Source organism: Symphalangus syndactylus, chromosome 1, assembly GCF_028878055.3.
Source record: "Symphalangus syndactylus isolate Jambi chromosome 1, NHGRI_mSymSyn1-v2.1_pri, whole genome shotgun sequence".
Classification (NCBI taxonomy): Eukaryota; Metazoa; Chordata; class Mammalia; order Primates; family Hylobatidae; genus Symphalangus; species Symphalangus syndactylus.
In genome coordinates, this window is record NC_072423.2 from 72,136,081 (window position 1) to 72,162,458 (window position 26,378).

Sequence of the window (26,378 nt, forward strand, 5' to 3'; positions counted from 1 at the left end):
AAACTGCAACCTGCTTCATTCTTAACTGGATCAAAGGGATCCATCTCTGCATTTGTTTCCTAGGTCTACTATAACAAAATTACCACAAACTTGGTGTCTACAAAAGGCAGAAATTTATTCTCTCACAGTTCTGGGGGCCAGAATCTGAAATCAAAGCATGGTAGGGTCACACTCCATCTGGGAACATCACTCCTTGCCTTTTCCAGTACCCTGTGGCTGCAGGTGGTTTCCTGGCTTCAGAATGCATCACTCCAATCTCTGCCTTCATTTTTCACATTGCCTTCTCCTCTTCTTTTGTGCCTTTTCCTCTTTTGTCTCTTATACGGATACTTGTCATTGGATTTATGACCCACTCATGAAACCCAGGATGAGCTCATCTCAAGATACTTAACTTAATTAAATCTTCAAATATCATTTTCTCAAATAAAGTCACAATCACAGGTTCTGGAGGTCAAGAGGTGGACAAATCTTTTGTGGACCACCATGCAACCTACTATAGGCCCTCACACTAGCCACCTAACAGAAGAAAAGGCAGGGCCCTTTCTGAGAGAAAACAATGCCTACTGCAGTCTCTTTGGCTCTTTTATTCACAATATCCAGCATACATGAAAAAAGAAACAAGACAATGTAACTTGTAATCAAGAGAAAATACAGCCAATAGAAGCAAATGCACAGACAATCCAGACATTAAAATTAGCAAAAAAGAACATTAATTACTATAAATGTTAAAATTTTTAAGTAAAGAAAATGGATATAAAGTTGGAGAAATTTAACAGAAAAATGAACTATCTAAAAAGGAACAAAATGGATATTCCAGAATTTAAAATTCCATATCTGAAATTAAGAATTCATAAAATGTGTTTTAGCAGACTGAAAATAGCAGAAAAAAAGGCAAGTGGCATAAAAGACAGATCAATAGAAATTATATGAAGCACAAAAAGAAAAAAGAATAGGTAAAAGTAGAACAGTTCATGAGAGACGTGTGAGAGCTTCTCAAATACTCTAACAGATATGCAACTATTATCCCACAAGGAGAGGAGACAGAAAACGGGCAGAATCAATGTCTGAAGAGATGATAGCTGAGAATTTTCCAAAATGTGTAATGAACATCAACCCACATGTTCAAGAAACATAGTCAGTCCCAAACATGAGGGCAAAAAAAAGAAAAGGAAAAAGAAAAACTCACCTCAGCACATTAAGGCAAAAACAAAAGATATAGAGATTGCCAGACTAAATAAAAAGCATGAAAAGAAACATGATATGAAAGAGTACATACTGTATGACCCCATTCATTAGAAATACATGACTCCATTCATAAGAACAGGCAAAATTAATCTATAATAAAACAGAATGTGGTTACCTCTGGAAAGGTATGGGAAAGGGCTGTAGTGTTGACTGAGGAGCCTTCAGAGAAGTTTTTGAATGATAGAAATGTTCTCCGTTTTGACCTGGATGATAGTTACGGGTAGATACATATGTAAAAATTCACTGAGCTGTACACTTAAATTGTGTATGTAACTATATGTAAATTATCCCTTCCTTTATTAAACAACAGGAATGGGTCTGCAAATATTTGCCCCATTATGACATGCTTGCCAGTCATAATGAGATCGATTCAGAATTTATCAGTAGAGTTCCAAATAATAATTCATGTATTCATTTAAGCCACAAATATTAGTTGCATACTTACTACATGTCTGGGACTATTTTAGGCACTAGGGATATATCAGTGAACAAAACAGGGGAAAAAATTCCTTGCCTTTTGAAGCTTAAATTCTAGTAGGGATAATTAAATAATATCAAATAAGTGAATGTTTCGCATATTAAAAGGTGGTAAAAGCTGGAAAGGTGAGAGTAGAGTCAGGGGGATTAGGAGTGTGCCAGGACAGTCTTGCTTAAATTGAAAATGAAGTGGAAAAGATAGGCTTAAAAGAGGTGTGGGGGTTAGAGATTTGGGCATATGGGGAAGAATATTACAGCCAAAGGGAACAGCCACAGCAGAGATCCTGAGGTAGCAGTCCCACATGTGTAGGAAAAGCAAGAAGTCTAGTTTGGCTGGAGTAGAGAGCACATGAGAAAAGGCGGTAAGAGTTAAGGTCAGAGGGGGAACACAGGTACAGTATGAGGTAGGGTCTTACGGGATTTGGCTTTTATTCTTGGGGAGACAAGAAGAGAGACCAGATGATTTTGCGTAAAGGCACAAAGGTGATATGATGACATGGTCACAGGACATGATCTGACTTGTGTTTTACAAGAACCAGCCTGGCTGCTTCTTTGAGAGAGAACTGGCGCAGAGGGAGGTGGCTAGGGTGGAAGCTGGAAGAGCAGGTGGGTAGCTGCTGTAATAATCCAGGCAAGAGGTTATATAGTCTGGACTATAGCAGTATCAACAGAAGTGGGGAAAGAGGCCTGCTTCTGTACACGTCTCGAAGGTGTAGTCAACAGTTTGCTGGTGAATTAGAATATTAGCTGTGATAGGAAGCCAGCAGTCAAAGATGACTCCACATTTTTGACTTGAGCGATGAGAAAGACAGAATGCCCATTGCTTGAGATGGAGGAGGTAGTAGTGGGAAAGGGTTAGAGAGGAAGATCAGTCAAACTTTGGACATGTTGAGATTGAGATATCTATTCGACATAAAACGGACAAGTCGAGTAGGTAGACTGATATAGGAGTTTGCAGTTCATCAACATATAGGTGATATTTAAAGCGGTGCCATTTGAGGAAACCACAAAGAGAATAAATACGGTTAGGGAAGAGCAGAGGTCCGGTGACGAGCCCCAGTGCACACTGATATGACTCGGTGTTGGGCCAGGTGCAGTGGTTCACACCTATAATCCCAACACTTTGGAGGCTGTGGCAGGATGATCACTTGAGTCCAGGAGTTCAAGACCAGCCTGCACAACATAATGGGAACTTTGTCACTACAAAAAATTTTTAAAATTAGCTGGGTGCGGTAGCACGCACCTATAGTCCCAGCTCCTCAGGAAGCAGAGGTGGGAAGATCACTTGAGCCCAGGAGTTTGGGGCTGCAGTGAGCTAGGTTTGCACTACTGCACTGCAGCCTGGGTGATAGAGCGAGTGTCCCTCCCCCCCCAAAAAAAGAAAGAAAGAAAAAGAGAAAAAAAAAAGTTCAAGAGAGAAGGGTTCGGAATCAATAGAAGGAGCGTGAGAAGGAGCTGCTGGTGAGGCAGGAAACAATGAAGAGAATGTGGTGCCCTGGAAGCCACATGAAGAAACTGTTAGCAGAGGTACAGACAGCTCTTTCAAAGAGGTCTCCTTTAAATGGCAGCAGAAAAATGAATGGAGAAGCGGAATTAGAAAATGATGTTTTTAAGATGGCAGACATAATACCATATTTGTTGATGGAAATTGTCTTACGGAAAGGGAAAAACGAAGGATAAGGAAGAGCAGTGAGTTGCTGAAACGTGGCAGAGCAGGCAGGAGAGGATGGGCATGTAGATAAGGGAGTGCTTCATTAGAAATGTGGAAGGTTCATCCATAGCAACAGGAAGGCAGCAGCAGGGAGATGTGTGGCAACAGGAGCAGGCAGGTGCAGCAGGTGGTGCTGGCAATATGTGTGAGTCCTAGAGTTCCATTCTGATGGCTTCTGCTTTCTAGGTGGGATAGGAGGTAATAGGCATCATCAGCTGAGAATGAGAGTGAGGTAAGAGGAATGGGAAATTTTAGGAGAGGAAAAAAAGGCGTGAAATCGTTATCTAGGAGAATGGAAGAGTCAAAGAATTAGGGAAACTCAATGACTGCCAGTCAGCACCAAGCTTCAGGTAACACCACGATTTGCAGTTATGCAGGGGGACCAATCAGGGGACTGTGTCTCTCTAGCCATGCCTCACTCCGGGAGGCAGGTACAGAGCAGGCAGAGAGCAAACTTCTCCAGGGCCATGGTTTTGACAAGAAAGGGAGAGGAGTGGAAGGACAGGAGAGCTGAAGGTTTATGCAATGATCCGATTGTATCTATTGTACATGGAGTTCATGCCATGTAAAGAGAAAAAAAGAAAACAAGAAAGTGAGGGGCAGTGAAGATGAAAATGCAGTACGATCAATGGATTAGAGGCCCTGAGGGCTGCAGATTGACGGAGTTGGGATATTCAAAGAAATTACCTAGAAAAAAGATGGTGGTGGTCAGAAAGGATGTGAGAAACTGCAATCACAAAAAGGATTACATTATTGTTAATGGCCCACAACAGGGGTCAGTGGCTGAGGTCAAGTGGAGGGCAAGGACATCCAAGAGAGAAGGGCAAGGGACTGAGCAAGCAGGGTGCTCGAAGGATCGCCTGCATGTGTACTAAAACCACCAAGAATGAAAACCAGAGTCATGTTGGTGAGAGTGACCAGAAGCCAACAGCTAAAACAACCAAGCAGGGGCATGGGTAAAAGCCTATAAATATGAGGAGTAGTGGCAAATACAGTTTGAAGACATGAGAGTCAAACCCAGAGGGCTTTAGGGAGGGAAAGGGAGAAGGTCTGGAAATAACCATGAGGAGCAAAGAGTACAAATCTCTCACCTCCAGCCCCCAAAGGGCCCATGTGCAAGGGCTGCAGCGCAGCAATATCCTCAGTGAGAAACAGGCAGAGCAGAAAGTGAAGAGAACCTTCAGAAAAGAGGGTCCAGAGGCACAAGGCAAAGCGTGGAGAGCCAGGATGGGGCAGAGTTGAACGGTGACCTTGCAGTCTGGGCTTCTTGATCAAACTGACATCACTGGGGATAAAGAGCGAGATACAGTTGGGCTGGTGGGATCAAAGGAGCAGGTGGTGCCAGGCTGTGAGTTTGATGGGTCAGTGGGGAGTGAGTGCCTGCATCTTCCCTGTGGCTTTTGTGGATGAAAGTGAGGTTGACTGGAGAGATTGAGTCATAGTCCAGGCATATGGGCCACTCTCTTGAACATGCTTAAATGCTCTTTTACCAGCACAAATTCACCGTACACCTCCTAACTTGAGCTATTTGACCAAAAAGCACACCAGGGAATAGCAGGACAAATGATTCTTCCAACTTGCTAATATATAATAAAACTCATCAGGAGCTTGCTGCATTCATAGCAGTACTTTGTGGGATCGAGGAGGGAAGAAGTACACCCCATTAAATGTCCTCCAGTCAAGCTTTCCAAAATGAACTCAAGGAAGGGAACAAAGATTGGAGCCTATTTAAATCCTTCCTCATTGGAAAAACAAAATCAACAAAACTCTGCAATTTTAACTTTGGAAAATTTTAGGCGCCAGTGAATGTTAAACTCCCACCATACAGTGATCAGCTTCCTGCATTATTGAAATTCAGTAGCACACCTTCCCACATCGCCACTGAAATAAGTAAATATCCCAGAAATCAAATGAGGACAGTGACTCAGCGAGGAAGTCTGAATGAGCCCACTCTCCCACAGGGGGTGGCGATGGTCACGGCAGCCTTCCCGCCTCTGGAAACCGGCCTGACGTAAAGCTACATTTGGAATGAACAAAACACGTAGGCTGCTAAATGCCACCATCGCAGCCGTCGTTACCATTTATTTTTAAAATATTTTTTCAGTAAAGCATCAACTAAGGCATCACAGTTATTACCAATTTAAAAGAAAGCACCGTGGGAAGTGACCCATTTAATTAATTATAGCCCATGTGTGGTACAGTCCAAACAATGGCACACTTCACTATTATCCCAGCAGAAGCAGTACATCGAACAGAAAGTTCCCCTTCTCCCTTCCATGTGCTGTGGTCCCTAACTTTGAACTGCAAGTCACAGTCAGAGAGAATGCCAACGGATCAGAAGAGAAGCTAGCCCCAAGCACCCCATCATCACTGGAGTACAGACAAGAAATCAGCAACAAAGACACAGGTGACAGGAAAGGCGTGGCAGCATCCCCAATGAATCGCCGTCCCGCATTGAGGGGCCCTGCCCAGGTCCTTGGGGTGGAGAAGAGCTCTCAGTGCCACAGCAGAAGGAATGCCATTGCCAAGGACCAGCTCCTCCCAGCACAGGGCAGGAGGAGTCTGCTCAAAACAGACAGACCTACATGAAATTGAAGTTCTGCCTCTTGCTAGCTGAGTGACCTTGAGCAAGAGACTTACACAAGCTGATCTTCCTTTTTCCTCACCTGTAGAATGAAGGGAATGATACCAAATTTGCCCACAAGTGTAAAGTTTCTAACTAATGGGTGTAATGTACAAAAGTGTAGAGTAGGTACTCAGGAGGTAATGATCATGGATGATGATATTATCACATAAAGGCGGGAAAAGAAATCTTCTGATGTTAGGTTGAGAGCAACACAGTTCAAGAGACCATGATCTGAGCTGCCAGTCCATCAGTAACCAGGATCTGTCCTGGCAAACCTACATGAGCCATGTTCTGGAGGGGAGAAGGGGGCAGGTTTGCATTCAGCCACGGAATTCCCCATCAATTGCACATGTGGATGTCCCCTACCCTGTGCCCCTGCACTCTGAAGATGGGCTAATATCCCACTACTAGGTACTTGATTACTTGCCTGTAACTGCTGAGAGCTCCCTGATTTGCAAGGCTTTCTGTTCAGTGGTAGAGTTGTGTGTGGCTCATGGAAGCTGCAGGATATTTTCTGACATGAATTCCATGTGGGACAGATAGACTGGCATAAGTCATTTCCCCTACAAGCCTCAGACTGTTGGAGGGACACGCACACAAATGTCTGCAAACAGCACACTCAGAGAAAGCCTCACCACAATTTTTGCAGTTGAAAAAGGCAGAAATTTGTTTTTATTATAAAAACATTATTTTAAGGTAAAATATTTTGTGGCTGAGGGGAAAACATTTTTAGAATCCCATGCAATCACTACCCCTGTTCAGATTAATTTCTGCAGCTGTCTGTTGCTTGTCTGATTGGCCTTATTGGCTGCCCCATAAAGCTTTGCTTCCCTATACCAGAATAAGAGAGGAGAGTTTTTCACAACTCTTTGCAAACCACCCCAGAGCAGACAATATAATATTTTGGTGGACACTTGAGCAGACGAGAAGCTGTGTGGGCTTAGTTCCACTCCTCTCAGTCTTCTTCATTCAACAGCTCCCTTCGCCCCAGCCCTCTTCATTCCTCATCCCCACTCCCTGTCCCACCCACGCTCTCCTCCTATTCCACACTCACACAGTAACCTGCCAGAGCACCTGCCGCACACCCAGGAGAACATCTACATCACCAACAGCTCCACTGAAATCTGCTTCCCCACAACTCCAAGAAACAGCCTCATTTGTGCCTATCTAGAGTTCTTTTTTTTTTTTTTTGAGACTGAGTCTCGCTCTGTTGCGCAGGCTGGACTGCAGTGGCATGATCTTGGCTCACTGCAAGCTCCGTCTCCTGGGTTCACACCATTCTCCTGCCTCAGCCTCCTGAGTAGCTGGGACTACAGGCGCCCACCACCACACCCGTCTAATTTTTTTGTATTTTTAGTAGAGACGGGGTTTCACTGTGTTAGGCAGGATGGTCTCGATCTCCTGACCTCGTGATCTGCCCGCCCTGGCCTCCCAAAGTGCTGGGATTACAGGCGTGAGCCACCGTGCCCGGCCTAGAGTTCCTCTTATATACAATCCTATGATCTTAACTTGACTCTGAATGCACATAATTCTTCCTCTTAAAATTTGGGGCTTTGGTTCAAATTCTGAATTGAATATTCACTAGAAAAGTCACATCATTTATGAAACCTACTTGCTCCCATGGGGCTATCTATCCAAAAGAAAATGTCCAAAGCCTTTTAACTATAAAACTCTGATCCCCTTCTCAGTGTGAAAAATGCTCAAAGAGGGGCTGAGAGACTTAAATGCAGAGGCTGAATATTCTGAACATCTTACTATCTCAGTAATAAGCCTAAGGGTGTTCCAATGAGGCTGGAGAAGCAGGAGGAAGTCACAGCCATGTTGTCTGAGATCCTGGATTCAGCTATGCCTATAGCCAGACCCATGTCCTCCTATTCAGTGAGCCAACAAACTAGGGTCCTTTCATTTTCAGGCTAGGTCAGCCCTGGATTTCTCTCACTTGCAACAGAAGAACCTTGACAGATATTCCTTAAACAATTCCTCCATAATCTGAAGTTCCATCCAAAAGGCAAGGCCAAGCAGGGCCCTGAACAGCTTACAGATAAAACTAGAAAAGTGGGTCTAAGCCAGATAGCTATGGTAGTTGGTGCTAAAAGCTCTCAGGCTTCAACTATTCTTTTTTTTTAAACTTTTATTTTAAGTTCTGGGGTACATGTGCAGGATATGCAGGTTTATTACATAAGTAAATGTGTGCCATGGTGGTTTGCTGCACCTGCCAACCCATCAGCTAGGTATGAAGCATAGCATGCATTAGCTATTTTTCCCAAAGCTTTCCCTCCCCTCATCCAACCCCCCACAGGCCCCAGTGTGTGTTGTTCCCCTCCCTGTGTCCACGTGTTCTCATTGTTCAGCTCCCACGTATAAGTGAGCAGTGTTTGGTTTTCTGTTCCTGCATTAGTTTGCTGAGGATAATGGCTTCCAGCTCCATCCATGTCCCTGTAAAGGACATGAATTTGTTCCTCTTTATGGCTGCATAGTATTCCATGGTATATATGTACCACATTTTCTTTTTCCAGTCTATCACTGATGGGCATTTGGGTTGATTCCATGTCTTTGCTATTGTGAACAGTGCTGCAGTGAACATATGCGTGCGTGTGTCTTTGTGATAGAATAATTTGTATTCTTTTGAGTATATATTCCAGTCTTGACTGTGCTAACCAGGCCCCTACTTGGTTCTAGGTACAGCTTGCCTTTTGCCAACACTGGCCTTCCTGGGGCAGCCTTCCTCTGTGTAGCTGCAGACTGTCTGTGATTCTGTCATCCACCTCGTCCTGATGACCCAGACTTTCACTTAGGCAAGGTTCCTGCCACACCCAGATTTCTATAGGTATAAACTCATTTGCTATCACTGCTGCCCTCGGAAGTATTTGAAGGAAGTAATGTGAAGCTTGACACTGTTGAGCCCGCAGCCCGGAAGCATCTGTTAGGTTAAGTGGTGCAGGTCAGACAGAACAGGGGCTGGGGTGGCGCACCTTCTCTCGCTTCTCTACTCATCCACTTTCAGTGCCTCTTAATTCAGCCTGTTTCTTTGACCCCCCTTCTCCCTTTCTTGATGCCACTGTGATTGCCTAAGCTAATCTAAATATTGCTTTCCTCTTTCTTCAGTCTCTCCTTGTGGATATTTTACGCTGATGAAAAATTATCTTATTTGTGTTCAACATATCTTCACAATGAAAAGGTGAAAAACACAACTTGAACATAGAATAATCCCTGCACCAAGCTTATCTCAGGGTTGTAACCACTCACTCTCAACAGTAGTGAAGCAGCTATTTTGGCTCCATTTGTCTGTTTCATTTCCCCACATGCTAATCTGATTTATTCCCTGTTTATAGTAAGATTTCTGATATTTATCAGAGAAAGAGAAAACACATCGAAACCCAGAAATTCTGCACCACTCTCAATATATTTCATTTATCCTAATCTTTGGTGGGATTTCATGTCTAAGGAAGTCTTTTGCCTTTTTCTGCATCTTGCACCATAGTCCGAGACTGGCTGTATAACGCATATTTTTAAAGAATAACCATGGATCTAAAGACATTAGTTTCTAGTGTGTATTTTTCTTCATGTTCCTTCATCTGCTTCTCCATTCCAAGCCACCTGCTTTGAGCTTCATCAAAATCAATCCCCCAAAAAACATAAATTCTAAAATTCCATAAATCAGTCTGAAATGATGAGAGGAAATGACCATGTGTCATAAGAAGTATTAAATGAAGATATCTCAGCCTATTCAAAGGGGACAGTGTAATCACTGTCTAACTGACAAGGAATTTAAGTGTTGACAGTGATAGGCTGGTCACATGTAATACTAGAGAATAGTTATTAAACTACTGAACCTCAGACATGTTCTCTCAGTCTGATGAGGTAGCATCTATTTATTATGATGTTCACAATCCTGAAAATATATTTTAGGGTAGAAATAGGCCAATTTAAATATTTAGATAATTTTCAAGCTTGGAAATTAATCACTATGTAATTACTGATTTTTCCAAATGTTCAACCAATTTCTCCCCACTCATTTAAATTACATTTTTGATTTCTAAAGAGGGAAAAATCTGTTAAACTTTTTAAGCTTATGATGTTCACTAGTGATGTTAAAGAGATAGCAAATAGTTGACCTAAAGACACAAGTTGACAGAGAAGACAAATGAATAAACTATGGCTAACCCCAAATCCAACACAGTATCAGCTTCCTAGGAGCAGGTAATCAGCCCCCTCACGCCTACATGGGGCTTCTTAAGGTGGATGTGCACTGGCCACTATTTCTACTTGCAACTGGACACCCTAAAGCTACACCATCCAATGTAACAGCCACTGCCCATATGTGGCCATTTCCATTTAAATTTATTAAACTCAACTGAAATGAAAACTCCAGGTCCTCAGCCTCACTAGCCATATTTCAAGTGCCCAACAGCCACATGCAGCGAGTGGCCAGTGTACTGGAGAGAACAGGGAGACGCCATGTCCGTCACTGCAGGAAGTTCTGCTGGACAGCACTGGCCTAGGCAATGGGATTACTGTACAGAGACTACCAGTAGTACATATAAGTAGAATTTACTGCCTGGGCAAGTGGGTGAAAAGCTAAAAGTTAAGATCCTAAGCCCTATTGCCATGAGACGGGAAGAAAGGCAGGATCCAGGGCAGGAAGCAGCTATGCTATCCACAGCTCTGGGCAGAAGGGGAAATCTGAAGGGTAAGGGAGAAAGATGGCTTTGGGGGTCAGAAAGAGACCTCTATGACCTTGTTCTTGAATAAATGTAGTTTACGGAGGCAACTGAAATGAAAAAACTCAAATGAGCTTAAACACAAAGAAGCAATGTTGTAGCACAAAATTTGCTTATGGGTGATAGCAGAGAATTATAAAAAATGATTAGAGCAAAGTATAAATCTCTGGGCTCTCACTGCAATACCCAGGGCCCAAGGGCAGTGAAAGAGCTTTGGAAGTGTCCTACAGAAAGCTGTCAGGCAGGACAGGCAGGAATGCCAGCCCAGTGATAGACAACACCCCTGGAAGGAGGAAGCTGCCAGCAGAAGCCACCGATGGAAGCTCAATGACAACAAGTAGTGGTAAAGAAGAGGGGTTAAGGGATATATTCACAGAGGCCACTACTGCAAATTTCCTGAAGGCAGCAGCAAAGCACAGGGGTGCAAACCTGTTTCTTCATTTTGGAATCTTAGGTGCAAATGAGAAATAATCACTGTGGAACACGGTGAATAAGAAGATGTAATAATATTTTGTATATCAATTTGGGGCTTGGGGATTTTCCATGTATTAAAATACACCATGCTCGTACACTGATAAGCACACGCTGGAGTCATTGTGGGCACACGCTGTAGGAGGAACTCTCCTAGCTGGCCAGGAAGCAGAGAGATTAACTTGGTTCTCCAGGTGCCTTAAGCCAAGTGAAGTAGGCCACACTCAAAAAACAATCTGAATCCTTCATGCTACCGGCAGTTTTTGCCATTAGAGTTACGTTTATTTTAAGAGAAGGAGGTTATTATTACTGGAAAATCACTAGCAAACATTACTGTTCAGAATTCCAGCCATTTATTATCCATTATCTATCCATTACTACTCCACAGTCCCACTGTTTGTCATATGTTATTAGTATAATGGCCTCATAATGGGCTATGCTTCTTTGACACTATTACAATTCTGCCATGGTTCACTCTGTCAATATTTCAAGGGAGGAAGCATCATATAAAATAATACATGATTTAAATTATTCAAATATTATGTAATTCTCAGCCATGCTTAAAGTAAGCATATTGCTTCTTAAAGGTATACTCGTAATACAGAAACACCAATGAATTCAATTTTCTATGTGATGTTAGAAATAGCTCCTCTTTTAAGAAATATGTAGTGTTTAGTTAATGCCAAAGGCTAGTGCACATTTGTTTTGCATAAGGAATAAGTAATCCTTAATAAACAGTAATTTGCACCAATAAATAACCTATCAGTACACTCTTATTTACAACTCACATTCATTCCTTTCTTCATTCATTTGGCAAATATTTATTGAGTACCCATGAAATGCCAGGTGCTATTCCATAGGCAATAGGGATATGAAGAGTACTTGGGTAATCAAGGGATAAAAATGCTCCTTCCACTAACTTACATTCTAGAGGCAAAATAAAGTATAAATAAATAAAACAAATATATAATCTAATGTCAGATAACCATAAATACCTATGATGAAAACTAAATTCACGTAAGAAGACAGTGCATTGCTTCAATATTAGCAGGAATAATTATCCCACTGCAACAAGTAGAAACTCCAAGTGTACATGTTCAGACATGGATTAAGAGGTGGGTTTGGTCATGGGAATATCGGCAATTTTACCATGAGTTTCTCTTTTCCCAGTGAACGAGAGGGAAGATCATGAGAAGAGAATGAGGAGAAGGCTGTGAGGAGCGAGGGTGTGTGAAACAGTTCTCTTGGAGAACGAGAACATGAAATGATTAGAATGCCAGGAATGGGCTTAGGGCTGTCTTGGACATTTGTGGAGATAAATTTGAAGGCAAATCTCTCAAAATGGCTCTCTGTGTTTCTCCAGCCACAAGATTAAATTTTGGCTCACTCGGAAATTTATAATCAGGCACATGTAATACTAGAGAATAGTTATTAAACTACTGAACCTCAGACATGTTCTCTCAGTCTGATGAGGTAGCATCTATTTATTATGATGTTCACAATCCTGAAAATATATTTTAGGGTAGAAATAGGCCAATTTAAATATTTAGATAATTTTCAAGCTTGGAAATTAATCACTATGTAATTACTGATTTTTCCAAATGTTCAACCAATTTCTCCCCACTCATTTAAATTACATTTTTGATTTTATTTAAGTTCTGGGATACATGTATATAACATGAAGGTTTGTTGCATAGGTATACATGTGCCATGGTGGTTTGTTGCACCTATCAACCTGTCACCACTACATTTGTTGTAACTTGTTAAAGTAGTAATAGGAAAGTAAAACAACTACATTCTGGAAATATATTAATCTTGTATAAAAATCTACTCATCCTCTTCTCAAAGAAAATTATCCTTCCCCTGAGTCCATCATCCTTTCTTATATCACAAGAAATGGCATAGATTTTGGAAGAAGGAATGGGGGAGAATGTGGTCACCATCTTGCTTGGTTAGTCCATTATTCACTTATTTATTTTTGAAAGATATTCTTCCAGTGGTTAAAAATAGAGTGCCTACAAAGCAGGATGTGAGCAAAAGAGATGATGTTTGGCATAATTAGCTAAGTATCAGTATTAGTAAGGGCATTTGGAATGTCAAAACTGCAGCTGGTCAGAAATAGTACACTTCTGTTCAGGAAAACGGCAGAGAATGCGTATGTCCCCTCCAAAGCTAAGACAAATTCCACAGACTCTTGTTTGCTCTGAAGGAATAGAGTGAGTACATATTGCACATTCTGACTGAAGGTCTGGGAAATGAGGGGGCTTCATTATCACAGTAGGTCAGAGGTCATACTTTTTGAGCAAATATAAAGCTTTGAATGAAGGGCCAAGAGTATGCAGAACGAAGAATCTGCTGTATCAAGAACTGTTAGTCTAAAATGAGGTCCTTACTCAAAGGTCCATTAACCCTTGAAACACAAATATAATCCTATATTCATGTACAATTATATGTGCATTTTGCATTGGAGCTATCTGTAGCATCCCTCAGGCACTCAAAGAAATGTATATCCCTAAAAAAGAAGAGTTAAGAACAACTAGTGCTACATCATCATCTTTTATTTAAGACGTTTCTACACAGTGTTGTGCATAGAAAACTGTGAAACATTCTATTTCTATTCTACCTAGTTTATGACTGAGCTGATGTCTCTAGCCAAATAATCACGTCAGGATCTCACTAGATCTCGCAGGTCAGGCTGGTAAGATGGGTACAGGGTGGGGGAGTTATCCAGGGAGTTCTAGAGTAGGCGCCAATTCATCACCAAGGCCACGTGTTTCTGTAGTGCTGCTTGGTATGTGTTTCTGTTATTGGTACACTGACTTTAATAAAAATGTGAAAGGTAAGTCCCTACTGCTGTATTCTTGGAGAATACAAACATAGTGAGAGACTATACATCCTTTCAGGGGCTTGGCTACTTTCACACTGAAAACCAAATAAATAGAGGGTTATCAATTGATAGGAGAAAAAAATATGTATTTCTTTTAAATCTAGAAGCTGTTGATTACATGGTAGCCCGCATTTCTTCTACCTTTTTTTACTTAATAGCTAAAACTTATCTAAAACTAGATTGAAAAGTAAATATAGATGTGATTTGGTCCAAAAATCAAATATTGGAAAAAATAAGACAAGGATACAAAACTATTTATACTAAAGGTAACAACTAAATAAATTCATCTAATAGTCTAAGCAGTACAGTATCTCTTAAGACAGGGGTTGGCAGATTTCAGCCCACAGGCCAAAAAGACCCCTATTACCACCTGTTTTTGTGTGTCCCATGAGCTAAAAATGTTTTTTACATTTCTAAATGGCTGGGGAGAAAGTCAAGAGAAGATTATTTCATGACATGTGAAAAGTATGTGGGATGCAAATTTCAGAGTCATTTATTTGTTTATATGTTGTCTCTGGCTGTTTTTGTGATGAACAGCAGAGTCAAGCAGTTACTGCAGAGACCACATGGCCCACAAAGCCTGAAATATTTACTCTCTGGCTCCTTACAAAAAAGGCAGTGCCACCTGGTTTAAGAGCTCAGGCTGAAGAACCAGGCCAACTGGTTCCCACCTGCCTCTACCACTTATAAGCTGTGCAACCTTGGGCAAGTCCTTTAAGCTTTCTGTGCCTATTTCCTTACATATGCTACTTTATTGGGTTGCTGTGAAGAATAAGAGTAAGAAAATGGGAAGCAAGGACAGAGCAGCATGGGGGTTTGAGTGAGCCAGCTCTAGCACTGTCACTGCTGTTCTTCATTTTACCTGGAATTAACTGAGGCATGTTCACCTGATTGAGCACTCTCTCTGCTTCAACTTTTCTGGAATTCATGGCTGACACTAATTTATAGTTTTACCTACTCAAAAAATCATCTTTTCATTGATGGGTCATAACACTTCTGAAAATTGTCCCAATCTCCTTCCCAAATGAAGACAGCCATCAATCACTGTGACACTGTGATGGCCATTAATTACAAGCTTAGCCCAAAGGACAGTTATTTTTAATGTTAGTATCTTGCTCTATCCTCATATTTCAAAGCCCTTTTCAAAAATGCATCCCAGGCCAGGTGCGATGTCTCACGCCTATAATCCCAGAACTTTGGGAGGCCGAGGCGGGTGGATCACTTGAGCTCAGGTGTTCAAGACCAACCTGGGCAGCATGGCAAAACCCCATCTCAGCAAAGAAAAAAAAATACAAAAATTAGCTAGGTGTGGTGGCACACACTGTAATCTCAGCTACTTGGGAGGCTGAGGTGTGAGAATTGTGTGAGCCCATGGAGGTCAAGGCTGCAGCAGGCCATGATTGTGCCACTGCACTTCAGCTTAGGGGACAGAACGAGACCCTGTCTAAATAAATAAATAAATACATAAATAAATACATAAATAAACAAAGCATGCCAGTTAGATAGAGGTCAGGTGGCTTTCTGGAAGCACAGGCAACCCTTAGTAAAGTGAACATCACTGACTCATATCTGGACTTTTGCTTTACATTAATACTTCTGCAGGTTTTTCTCAAACAAGAGCTTTTGAACTTATTGGTCTGATATAAAATCCAAAATAGTTTCTAGTCATATAACTAGACAGCCATAACAATTTCTCTTGCTTATGATGCTCTAATTTCATTGTGAAACACCACAAATACGTCCAGTTAATGCATTAAATAGGAAAAGACTTGTTGAAGAGACTCAGTTTATTAATGATTCAGTAGAACTTCTTAAAGCATCTATTTGAAATTCATTTATAATTCATTTCACAGCTTAGCTGCAGTTCCCACAGGGCAAATATTTATCAAATATTACTCTGTTTTAAGTCCTTCCTTTATATTTATTTGTAGAATACCTTTTCCCACAAATAATGGCTAAACTTCCTAAAAGCATCCATCCGTCTACTGTAATTTAATGTGCATTTTCTGATAAGGCAACAGTAATGGGCTTTCAGATATAACAGCACACATTGTACAACCAAACAAAAGAATAATTATTAAACATAATAGCTGGCTATAAATTGGGCAAGATACACTGAGTACATCATAAACATTTATTAGAGAGCAACCATCATAATTAATAAACCTAGCATCTTAAAACCCTGCCATGGCATGAAAAACTTCACCACTCAACTGCCAATGAACCACATGCCACCAAATGAATATTTCCAGTATGAAAATTAGAAAATCTGACCTGACTAGTGTAAGTGGATTTATGAGGGTGAGCAAGTAGAGGATCTTGGATGAGGCTATTCATGGTCCTATCCCCCAGCACTGACCATGTATGATCTCCAATTCCAATGGCTTATCACAGCTACAGGGCAATTGCTAAAACATAGAGAATACTGGCTTCTGATTAGAAACATGGATATCTTTGAAATCTTCATCAAATTACTTAAGTTCTCCATCCCAACTGCACAGCAAAAATAACATCTACCTAAAAGAGTTGATGTGAAGCCAAAAATGTGATATATAACATACCTGCTAAGTGTCCACTCTATTATTACTACTTCTATTACTTCAGACACTTGCACCACTACATCCACTACTGTTACTACTTCTACTGTCACAAACACTGGGCAAGGTATTTCATCCCAATTCTCTTAGCCGGGATATTATTAGTGAGCACATATAAATAATGATAATCCTGATTTATTTAGACCCGAAGCCCATAAGGCCCACTAAACTGGCAAAAAAAAAAAAGAAAAAAAAAAAAAGCCAAAACAAAACAAAACAAAAACCAGACAATAACAAGTGGCAGTGAAGATGTGGAGAAATTGGAGTCCTCATATACCACTAATGGGAAAGTAAAATGTGCAGCCACTTCAGAAAACATTTGGCTTTTCCTCAAAATCTTAAATATAGAGTTATCATATGACCCAGCAATTCCACTCATAGGTATATATCCAAAAGAAATGAAAACATACATCCACACAAAAACATATGTAAATATTTATCCCAGCAGTAATCAAAATAGCCCAAAATAAACAACCCAAATGTCCAACAACTGATAAGGAGATAAATAAAATGTGGTATATCCATACAATGGGTATTATTCAGAAATAAAAAGGAATGAAGTACTGATACTTACTACAGTGTGGATGAACCTTGAAAACATTATGCCAGGTGAAAGAAGCCAATCAAAAGATCACATATTATAGGATTCTGTTTATATTAATTGCCCAGACTAGACAAATCCATAGACACTATGGAAAGTAGATTAGTGACTACCAGGGGCTTGGTTGGGTAGAAGGAGCATAGAAAGAGGAGTGGCTGCTAATGGGTACAAGGTTGCTTTCTAGGGTGACGAAAATGTTTAAATTTAGTGGTGATGGTTGCACAACTTTGTGAATATACTCAAGACTATTGAATTTTAAGGTATGTGAATTGTATCTCAAAAAAGGTATAATAAAAATAGAACTAATAAAATACATAAGGCCAACTACATATTTGGGGAGTGGCAGAAGGAAATGAAGTCGTCTTTAGTGGATCTGCTGTGCTCTGTCAAGAACTGCCAGTACCACACAGGACCCTCCAGGTAGGACAGACAACGTGGGCTTGGACACAAGCAACAAAGTGAGTGGGGTCATGGGCAGTCACAACTCCTCATCCTACACATCTGCTCTCCCACTAGGAAGTGAGTTATTTAGGATAAAAATTAGAACACAGAGTAGGAAGAGTAGGAATGCCATAAGCTCTAGTGTTGAAAACATTTGTTTGGAAGCTGGGGTTTAAAACCCTGTTCCCATATATACTATCTTGTGACCTTGGACCAATTACTTAACCTCTGTGGTTTCAGTTTCTTCATCTACATAGTGGGTATAACAACAGTACCTTATTTCACATGGTTGCAGGAGGATACGATAACGCATGTAAAGCCCTTAGAACAGTGTGTGACAAAGACTAAGTGCCATCACCACCATAGGCATTGTTGAAAATGTAGTTCTCGTTGTTAGAATAGGCTGACTCTGCTCTCACAATCAAACACAGGCATGCAGCACAGTAACATCTGTTCCTGTTACCATCCCCCAAGTAATTCCAGTCAAACTTCCTGCTTTTTGAACCAAGGAGTGCAGGCTTGTTCTTTGTCCATCTACTGATGACAATTGCTTCCGTGAGGTCCCTTCATTAATACAGAAAATAAATACACCCAGTGAGGGCAGCACAGGGTACTTGTATCAACTAATTACAGCAGCAGCTACTGCTGAAGTACCTATAATATAAAGAGCTTGGTAGAGTTTCAGGAATTTTCCATACATGACCTCATTGAATTTTCACAACAAGCCTGTGAGGCAGGTATTGTTGACGCCATCACTTTACAGATAAGCAAAGTTCAAATATGTTGAGTAACTTCACCAAGTTACCACACAGTCAAGTCAGTGCTGGAATTTGAACCCAGATCAGTCTTGTCCGAGGGCATTTTCCAATAATTATTACTCCAGATGTCCAAGAGAAGAGTAATTATGAAAATATTTGAAAATAAGAGAAGAGTGCCTGTTGACCAACACAATCATTTCTACATATTCAGATAACAGTCAGAGTGCCAAAGTACATTCAGTGCCATTCACTCCTCCACACCCTCCTTAATTCATTCACACATACAGTAAGCATCTATTATGTGCTGGGATAAAGATTTCCTTTGAAAAATACTGACTTTAAAAAGAAAATTACAGAATAACAGAACAATATGAACAATATGATCAACACATTAATTGAAGAATAGAGGAATGTACTGGGCAAAGCTGAGAGCAGAAAAACTTCAATTGCTTGCTCATAAACTGGCAACAAATGATCAGTCGATGCTACTGTAAATATCTTATGAATAATAAGAAAATAGTCTGTCAACTAAAAATCTAAGTCAGATTTGATGTGCTATTAAGATTGAGCTTATCTTAGAAATGAAATACTTTTTTTTTTTTGAGATGGAGTCCAGCTCTGTTGCCCAGGCTGGAGCGCAGTGGCGTGATCTGACTCACTGCAACCTCTGCTTCCCTGAGCTCAAGCGATTCTCCTGCCTCGGCCTCCCAAGTAGCTGGGATCACAGGTATGTGCCACCACACCCAGCTAATTTTTGTATTTTTAGTAGAGACAGAGTTTCACCATGTTGGCCAGGCTGGTCTCAAACTCCTGACCTCAGATGATCCGCCCACCTTGGCCTCCCAAAATGCTGGGATTACAGGCATGAACCACTGTGCCTGGCCTACTGTTAAAATGAAAGTTAATAATAAAATGTCAATGAATTAACAAAGCAATTATGATATGCAAAAGTCATTTCCATTGAAAATGCCAGAAGAGTAAACAGTAAAATGCCAGAAATAAATAAGAATTAAAGCAATATGTTTAAAATTAAACTTAAAACATTAATAAGAAGGTATATGGTAAAATACCTATGTTATTCCCAAATATTATTTAACATAGTTTTTGTTTTCATTCATCAGAAGAATAAAGGACATTGCCAGTGTACATTCTTTTGATAATCTATTGCCAAGCCAGACACTCATCTCTAAATTTTACTAAAATGTATGTACTGATTATTCTCTATAAATTGAATCAGATATTATTTTCAAATTAGGGATACAACAAATAAGACTTCTTTTAAATTATATCAAATCTAAATCTATCTTTTAAGATAGTGCCTATTAAAATTAGTTGACTTCAATCTTCATTATTATGAAAAGAAACTATACTTGCATGGAAAATAATTTTTGAACTCTAATATGTTGTAGAAAATTTAATAAATTCCACAGATGGTTTGAACTCTCTGAGAAAAATAAAGGACAGTACAGAAATCTTTTAATCAAATCCTTAATTTGAAATCTAACCTTTTGTTTTTAACTACAATGAATAAAGTGTTTTTAATTTTTTTATTTGACAAAGAAAAGCAGGAAACAAAGATTTAATTGTTCTTGGTAAGCTGTTTAATAACAACGACTTCAAGAAAAATAGAACAATCCCACTAAAAAGAAGCTTAAAAAAAAAACTGACAGTAAAAGTCAAAACAGCAAATCCAAACAGAAAAGTATTAGAATATCTCTCAAAGTCAGTCATGTCTCATCTACAGATTTCCCCCTGCACATACACATAAGCTGGGAATCACTCCATCCAAAGACATGTGACTAGAAATTAAGCCAGGAGGAGTTTTATTCTCCTGTGCACCAAAAATATCAGAGCCTCTGTAGCCAGTTTAAGGTGTGAGTTATACACTCTCCTTTTTTAGGGATCCTCTAGTCCCATCTTGGCCAGGGTCAATCTTCAAGGTCAAATCCAGAATGTTTTTCCCCCCAGAAAATTATTGTGCAAATGAATTAAAAAACAAGAAAGGTTCAGAGAATGGGAGGGTAGAGGAAACAAAAGTAATGTAGGAAAAATATTGATATAATAACATAATAATTTAAAATATGTACCTTTACTCTTTGGTCATCAACATCTACAATCGTAGCAACACGAATTAACCTGGGGTTCCGTTTATCCACAACTTCAAGTTTCATATTTGGCAGAAAACCATGAGGCAACCTCTGTAAATGTTATAAGTACAACAAATCATGCAAAATTCAGTAATTCAGATATCCTACTAATTTTTTCTAAAATACTATTGTCTTAGTTTTAATATGCAGATCTTTAATACAACTGGAATTTAGTGTTTTTTTTGTTTTTGTTTTTGTTTGTTTGTTTTTTGAGACGGAGTTTCACTCTTGTTGTCCAGGCTGGAGTGCAATGGCACGATCTCAGCTCACTGCAACCTCCGCCTTCTGGGTTCAAGCAATTCTCCTGCCTCAGCCTCCCAAGTAGCTGGGATTACAGGCATGCGCCACCATGCCCGGTTAATTTTGTGTTATTAGTAGAGACAGGGTTTCACTATGTTGGCCCAGCTGGTCTTGAACCCCTGACCTCAGGTGATCTGCCCACCTTGGCATCCCAAAGTGCTGGGATTACAGGCGTGAGCCATCATGCCCAGTCAGAACTTAGTTTTAAGAGCACATAGGACCGTATGCATATTATTTCATCTGATTCACAAAAACCTGTGAGAGAAAAAAATAATTTTTTGGCCATTTTAAAGATAGCTAAAAAGACAGACAGATTATATCATAAATTTGTTAATGATTATACTAAAGTTCAAAAAGCATCTTATTACAGTTCCTATATTAGTTTAGTTTTTTTCCTTCTTTCTGATATTGACCTTATAATTTCAGAAACTATTGACTATTCTCATTGCCCAGTTTCAAAGTGTATGGCACAGAAGGCAAAATTATTTAATAAAAACTCAGAAAGGATAAACACTATCCTTTATAAATCTAAAGTATGCTTAGATAAAAGCTGTGTAATTTCAGCTGTTAAACTGTTTTAAAATCATACTATGATGTACTTTAAAGCCATAAACTATGCTTTTATCATTTCATCTGTAACAAGAGACAGGTGATCTGTGTTATGGTTTCTTTCACTTGAAAGAAAGAGACCATAGGCTCACGCCTGTAATCCCAGCACATTGGGAGGCCGAGGTGGGCAGATCACCTGAGGTGATCTTGCTAGGAACCAAGAGTCTATAACCACAGACACACAGGGAGTCATAATCACGGAGTAGGAAAAAAGACACTGGACTTAACCAAATCACAGAAACTAAGGAAATCCAACTCTCAAAAATCAAAGTCAAAAGCAACTCTGATAGTTTCTACAGGTTGGCAAAAAGTTTCACTTTGAAAGCTATTACACATAAAAGTGTTCAACTGGTTTTATTGGAAACAAAAGTGTTTTGAATTTTTCAAGTTTAGAAATGGCAAAAGGAAAATAAAACCCAACTAATATGTCAGTAATAAACAGTCAAATCTTTCTGCAATATCTGGTGTGTTTCTCTCCAGCTTTTGTAGAAACACATTTTCTTTGTAAGATGCATTATTACATCTACTAAATGGAGTGAGTATACTGACTATAATCAGGTCTTTCATCCCTGAGAATCTTTCTGTTCTCCCCAACGTCACTGTCCTGAACAACAGAGGTAGAGGAATTTAGTATTGTACATGCCTAAGATACATCCCTGAGCTGAATCCACAATAACCCAGGACAGCGCTTGGAAGTTGCCTTCTTAGCTACTTTCCAGAATTTTATTTTCTTGTCATTTTCCTCTTGGAAAAGTCAAGTACAATAAGCATTTTTGCTTGCTGAATCTTTGCTCTTTTTAAACTCTTCCTGGTACTCCAACACTTCCACTTTCCTGATTTTATTATATGGATATTTCCCCCCAAATTCTGTCAATTATAATCAATTTTTTCAAAAAATGAAATATCATTTTGTTTCAAGCCCCTCTTGATCTCTAGACAATTTTCAGTAAATGAAATTATATGTAGAAGCCCAATATATAAAATTCTGATTAAAGACAAGTTGGGGAACATGAAACACACAGAGAACTGAAAGGGAATAGAGTTTGAAAACCCCTGGTTTAGGTTTAGGATATAAATATCTTTAACTGTACTACCTAGGTACTTTATTTTAGAAATTAATCTATACTTAGTTCAATCCTGGAATAAATATATAAGTACTAATTTGAACTTTAAAAATTAGTATTCTAACAAATGCTAAAAGAAAGGTTTACCTCAAAATATATAAAATTATCCACACAAAGGCTATGCATTTCAACAATTTTGTTATGGCATCATGGACAGTCAAACAGTCCCTGAGAGAGTGATACTGTGAAAATTCAGAGTTCTCACTCAGCAGACTAATAGAACCAGAAATGTAAGGAATGGATCATCAGCAGTTGATGAGGTGCTTTCAGTTGTACCTCTCATTTGCCATTTTTCAAGGAAGGAAACCATCATCTACCTTTGTATATGGGAACAATAGCAGATGAGTCACCTACTTTGTATTTTTAACTAAAAGAAAAGCATATTGGTTATGAAATTACTACTTGAATTTAGAAAGAAAAAACTAGAATAATTTTCAACTGCCAAATGAAGGCATGACTCAATACAAACGTTGTCTGAAGGTGAGAGTTTGTACCCACATAGAACTTACCATTTTAAAAACTTTGGCAGGAACTGCATTGGTTTGAGTAGCTTCCAGGTATTCTGTCCAGGAAAAATTTTCTGGATTGGGATAACCTGAAAATATATATATAAATAGAGAAAGATTACTCATAGATACTCTGATTCCCATATACTACAAAACACTGGATGGTATAACACCTAATGTTAATTGAATGCTCACCATTAAACAGGCCTGATGCTAAGAACTTCAGATACATTAATTCACTTAACTATAACCTCTGAGAAGGCTAAGGCATGCCTGCATTCAAGCACTTACTCAATGGTACTTTCATTCACTCAACAAGGTTAAGTGGGTTGGCCAAGTTCAAAGGCCATGTGAGTACTTGACAGAGCCAGGTGAGACCCAGGTTTCTGACTCCCAAGCTCCAACAGCAGGCCCCTTAGAAGTTTGAAAACACTTACAAGCAACCATCTGACCTCATAACATGAATTGGAAAAAAAGACTCTGAAAATCTTTCAAATTTCTCTAATCATTCTACATCTATTAAAGTTTTAGTCTCATTATTAAATCTTTGTAATTATAATTTCCTACAATTGCAATTAAAACTATATATTGAACATGATATAAAGAACTCTATTTCAAATTTCCTTGTTGTTTCTCTTTATGTTTGTGTTCTTTCATTCCTAATTAAATTTGCTAGAGATCTATATTGTATAGTTTTATTTATCTTTCCAAGCAATAAGAATTTAGATTTATTCATCAGCTCTATTTCTTTCTTCTTTTTTCTTTTTTAATTATATTGTTTACTGCTTTTACTCTTATTACTTCCTCTCTCCTACCTCTCTTCAGTTTATTTTATATTTGTTTTGTCAAATTGAATTATAAACATAATTTATTTTCATTTAAAACAAAATAGACAATGAACCTGCCATTGTTGCCACTAAATTCAGGTTTAGACAGCTGGACACATTTTTAAAAAATATGTATTCCTCTCACTTTTTATTTTCTAAAAGCCAATTATAATTGTAATCTGTGTTGTCTTGATTTAATCCTTAAATATTTATTTGAGATACTCCAAGTAATTTTCATATTTGTTTAAAATAGTAATACTAATATCTAGTTTACCACATTATAGTTTCAGAATGTCACGTGACATATAGAATTCCTGCTTTTGAGGTTTGAGGATTTCTTTTTAGTATAAAATAGAGTCAACAATTTTTAAAAAACAGAGTATATATACATTTTAAAGTATGGTACCATTTGCAGTAATACAGTCTTGCTATATCATGCAAAAATCTGTTCTTTAAGCAGAAAGTCTGAAGCAATATGTTAAAGTCTCTAAAATAAATTTTTTTTTACAATTCTCCCATATTTCTGATCATTTTTCCTTCATTTTTATGCTTTTTACTAAAAATATATTTAAAGAAAAGTACACAAATCAAGTGGATCGACTGAACATTTTTCAAAAAACTAGCATACCTGCATAACCAGACACAGATCTAAACGAGGACATTTCCAGATCCCCAGGATCCCCTCCCCATCATCGTCCCTTCTAGGCACCACACCACCCTCCTCAAAGAGAAATCCCTACCCTCGCTTCCAACCACAGAGATTTGTTTTCTTCTGTTTTTCCCTTTACATAAATGCAATCACACAGCATGTGCTCCTTTGTGGAACATCTTTTGCTCAGCATTCTGAATGTGAGGGTCAGGTAGATTATTGCCTTCAGAACATTCATATTCATTGTTGTATAATATTCCATTATGTGAGTATTTCACAATTTATCTATCTATTCTACTGATTGTGGTCATTTGGGTGGTTTCCATTTGGGAGCTATTATTAAAAATGCTGCTATGAACATTCTAGTATATTCTTTTTACTGATAAGAAGTATACATTTATGTTGGAATGCATCCAGGAGTAAAACTGCTAGATCATGGAGTACTTTGCTTCATATTTTTATGTTACATCATTCTGTACATAAAATGTTTGGCATGAGTTGTGCTTTCTATTTATTCTTAATATAGAGAAAATTTCCCTTTCCCTTTTGGATACATTTATGTATTTTGTCTCAAATTATTTTTACTAAAAATTATATTCCCACCCTATTATTTTCTGTTTGTGTTTGCTGATAATATTTTACCCATCATTTTTACTTTTATATTACTTTGTTCCAGATATATCTATTTTAATCACTTTCTAAATGGACTTTTAAGTTAATTTACATTTGTTTTCATCACTAGTTTTTTAATCTAATTTCTGTAAACATGTTTTAAGCTGAATTTTTTTAAGCTCTCTTGAGGTTTCCTTTGCTTTCTATCCTTTCCTTTATGAGTTATACTATATATTTTATGTTTCAATAAGTATTTCTGCAGTTGCATTTACTTTTTCTTTTTCAAGAGATGAGGTTTCTCTAGGCTGCCCAGACTGGAATGCGGTGGCTCTTCTGACACAGTCATAGAGAACTGCAGCCTCAAACTCCTGGGCTCACGCGGTTCTCTCACCTCAGCCTCCTGAGTAGCTGGGACTACAGGCACACGATACCACACCAAATTCTGCATTTACTTTTATAGCTGATACTTTTTAAAATCATCCAAATCCATTTATTACATTTTGGATCTCCACATTTCTGTGTAGATTTGGAACCATGCCCACACCTGGCCCCTTCCATGCTGGGCTTCTTCACCCAGGCACCTGACCAGTACCTATGGTTGGATAGAGCGAAAGGAAACCTGAGTGCAGGGGACTAAGGACTGGATGTGAGGTGAGTGAGAGAGACAGCACCTGGTCCTGTCCCAGCCTCGTAAAGAAACTCGGCATGCTACTGTGAGAGTCACTATCCTTCTTCCCCTTTTTGTGATAAACAGGTGAAAATTAGAGGCTGTGACCGTTTTAAATGGCTCTTAAGCAGCAATTGCGTCTATGCCACTCTCAGAAATGAGCTATGTACATGCAAAAAAGGGAAAACATTGTACCTGTATATTCCCTGTTCAATGAACCCAAAGAGAGAAGAAAGTCATATGGCCCAGGGAGAGTTGCAAAAGCCACCTACTCCCACTTTCTTCCTTCCGACCCCAGTCCTGAGTCCTGGTAGACCTTGGGAAGCAAGAATTAGGGGTGCAGGGGGAGTGGGAGGGGCCAGGTCCATGCACACAGCAGTGCAGCAATACCGTGGAAGAAGC

General features: G+C 39.2%; 1 protein-coding gene across 18 annotated transcripts in view; it reads right to left on the bottom strand.

Moving 5' to 3' along the window:
- The window catches only part of L3MBTL4 (L3MBTL histone methyl-lysine binding protein 4), a 474,605-nt gene that overhangs the window by 239,396 nt on the left and 208,831 nt on the right, over positions 1-26,378 (bottom strand). For all 18 annotated transcript variants that reach the window (XM_063620329.1, XM_055237865.2, XM_055237861.2 and 15 more), the window contains 2 exons: positions 23,225-23,310; positions 20,623-20,733 (listed from right to left, as the gene is read on the bottom strand). In XM_063620329.1, the coding sequence (XP_063476399.1) occupies positions 20,623-20,733; positions 23,225-23,310 (197 nt within the window). The remainder of the gene's footprint in view (positions 1-20,622; positions 20,734-23,224; positions 23,311-26,378) is intronic.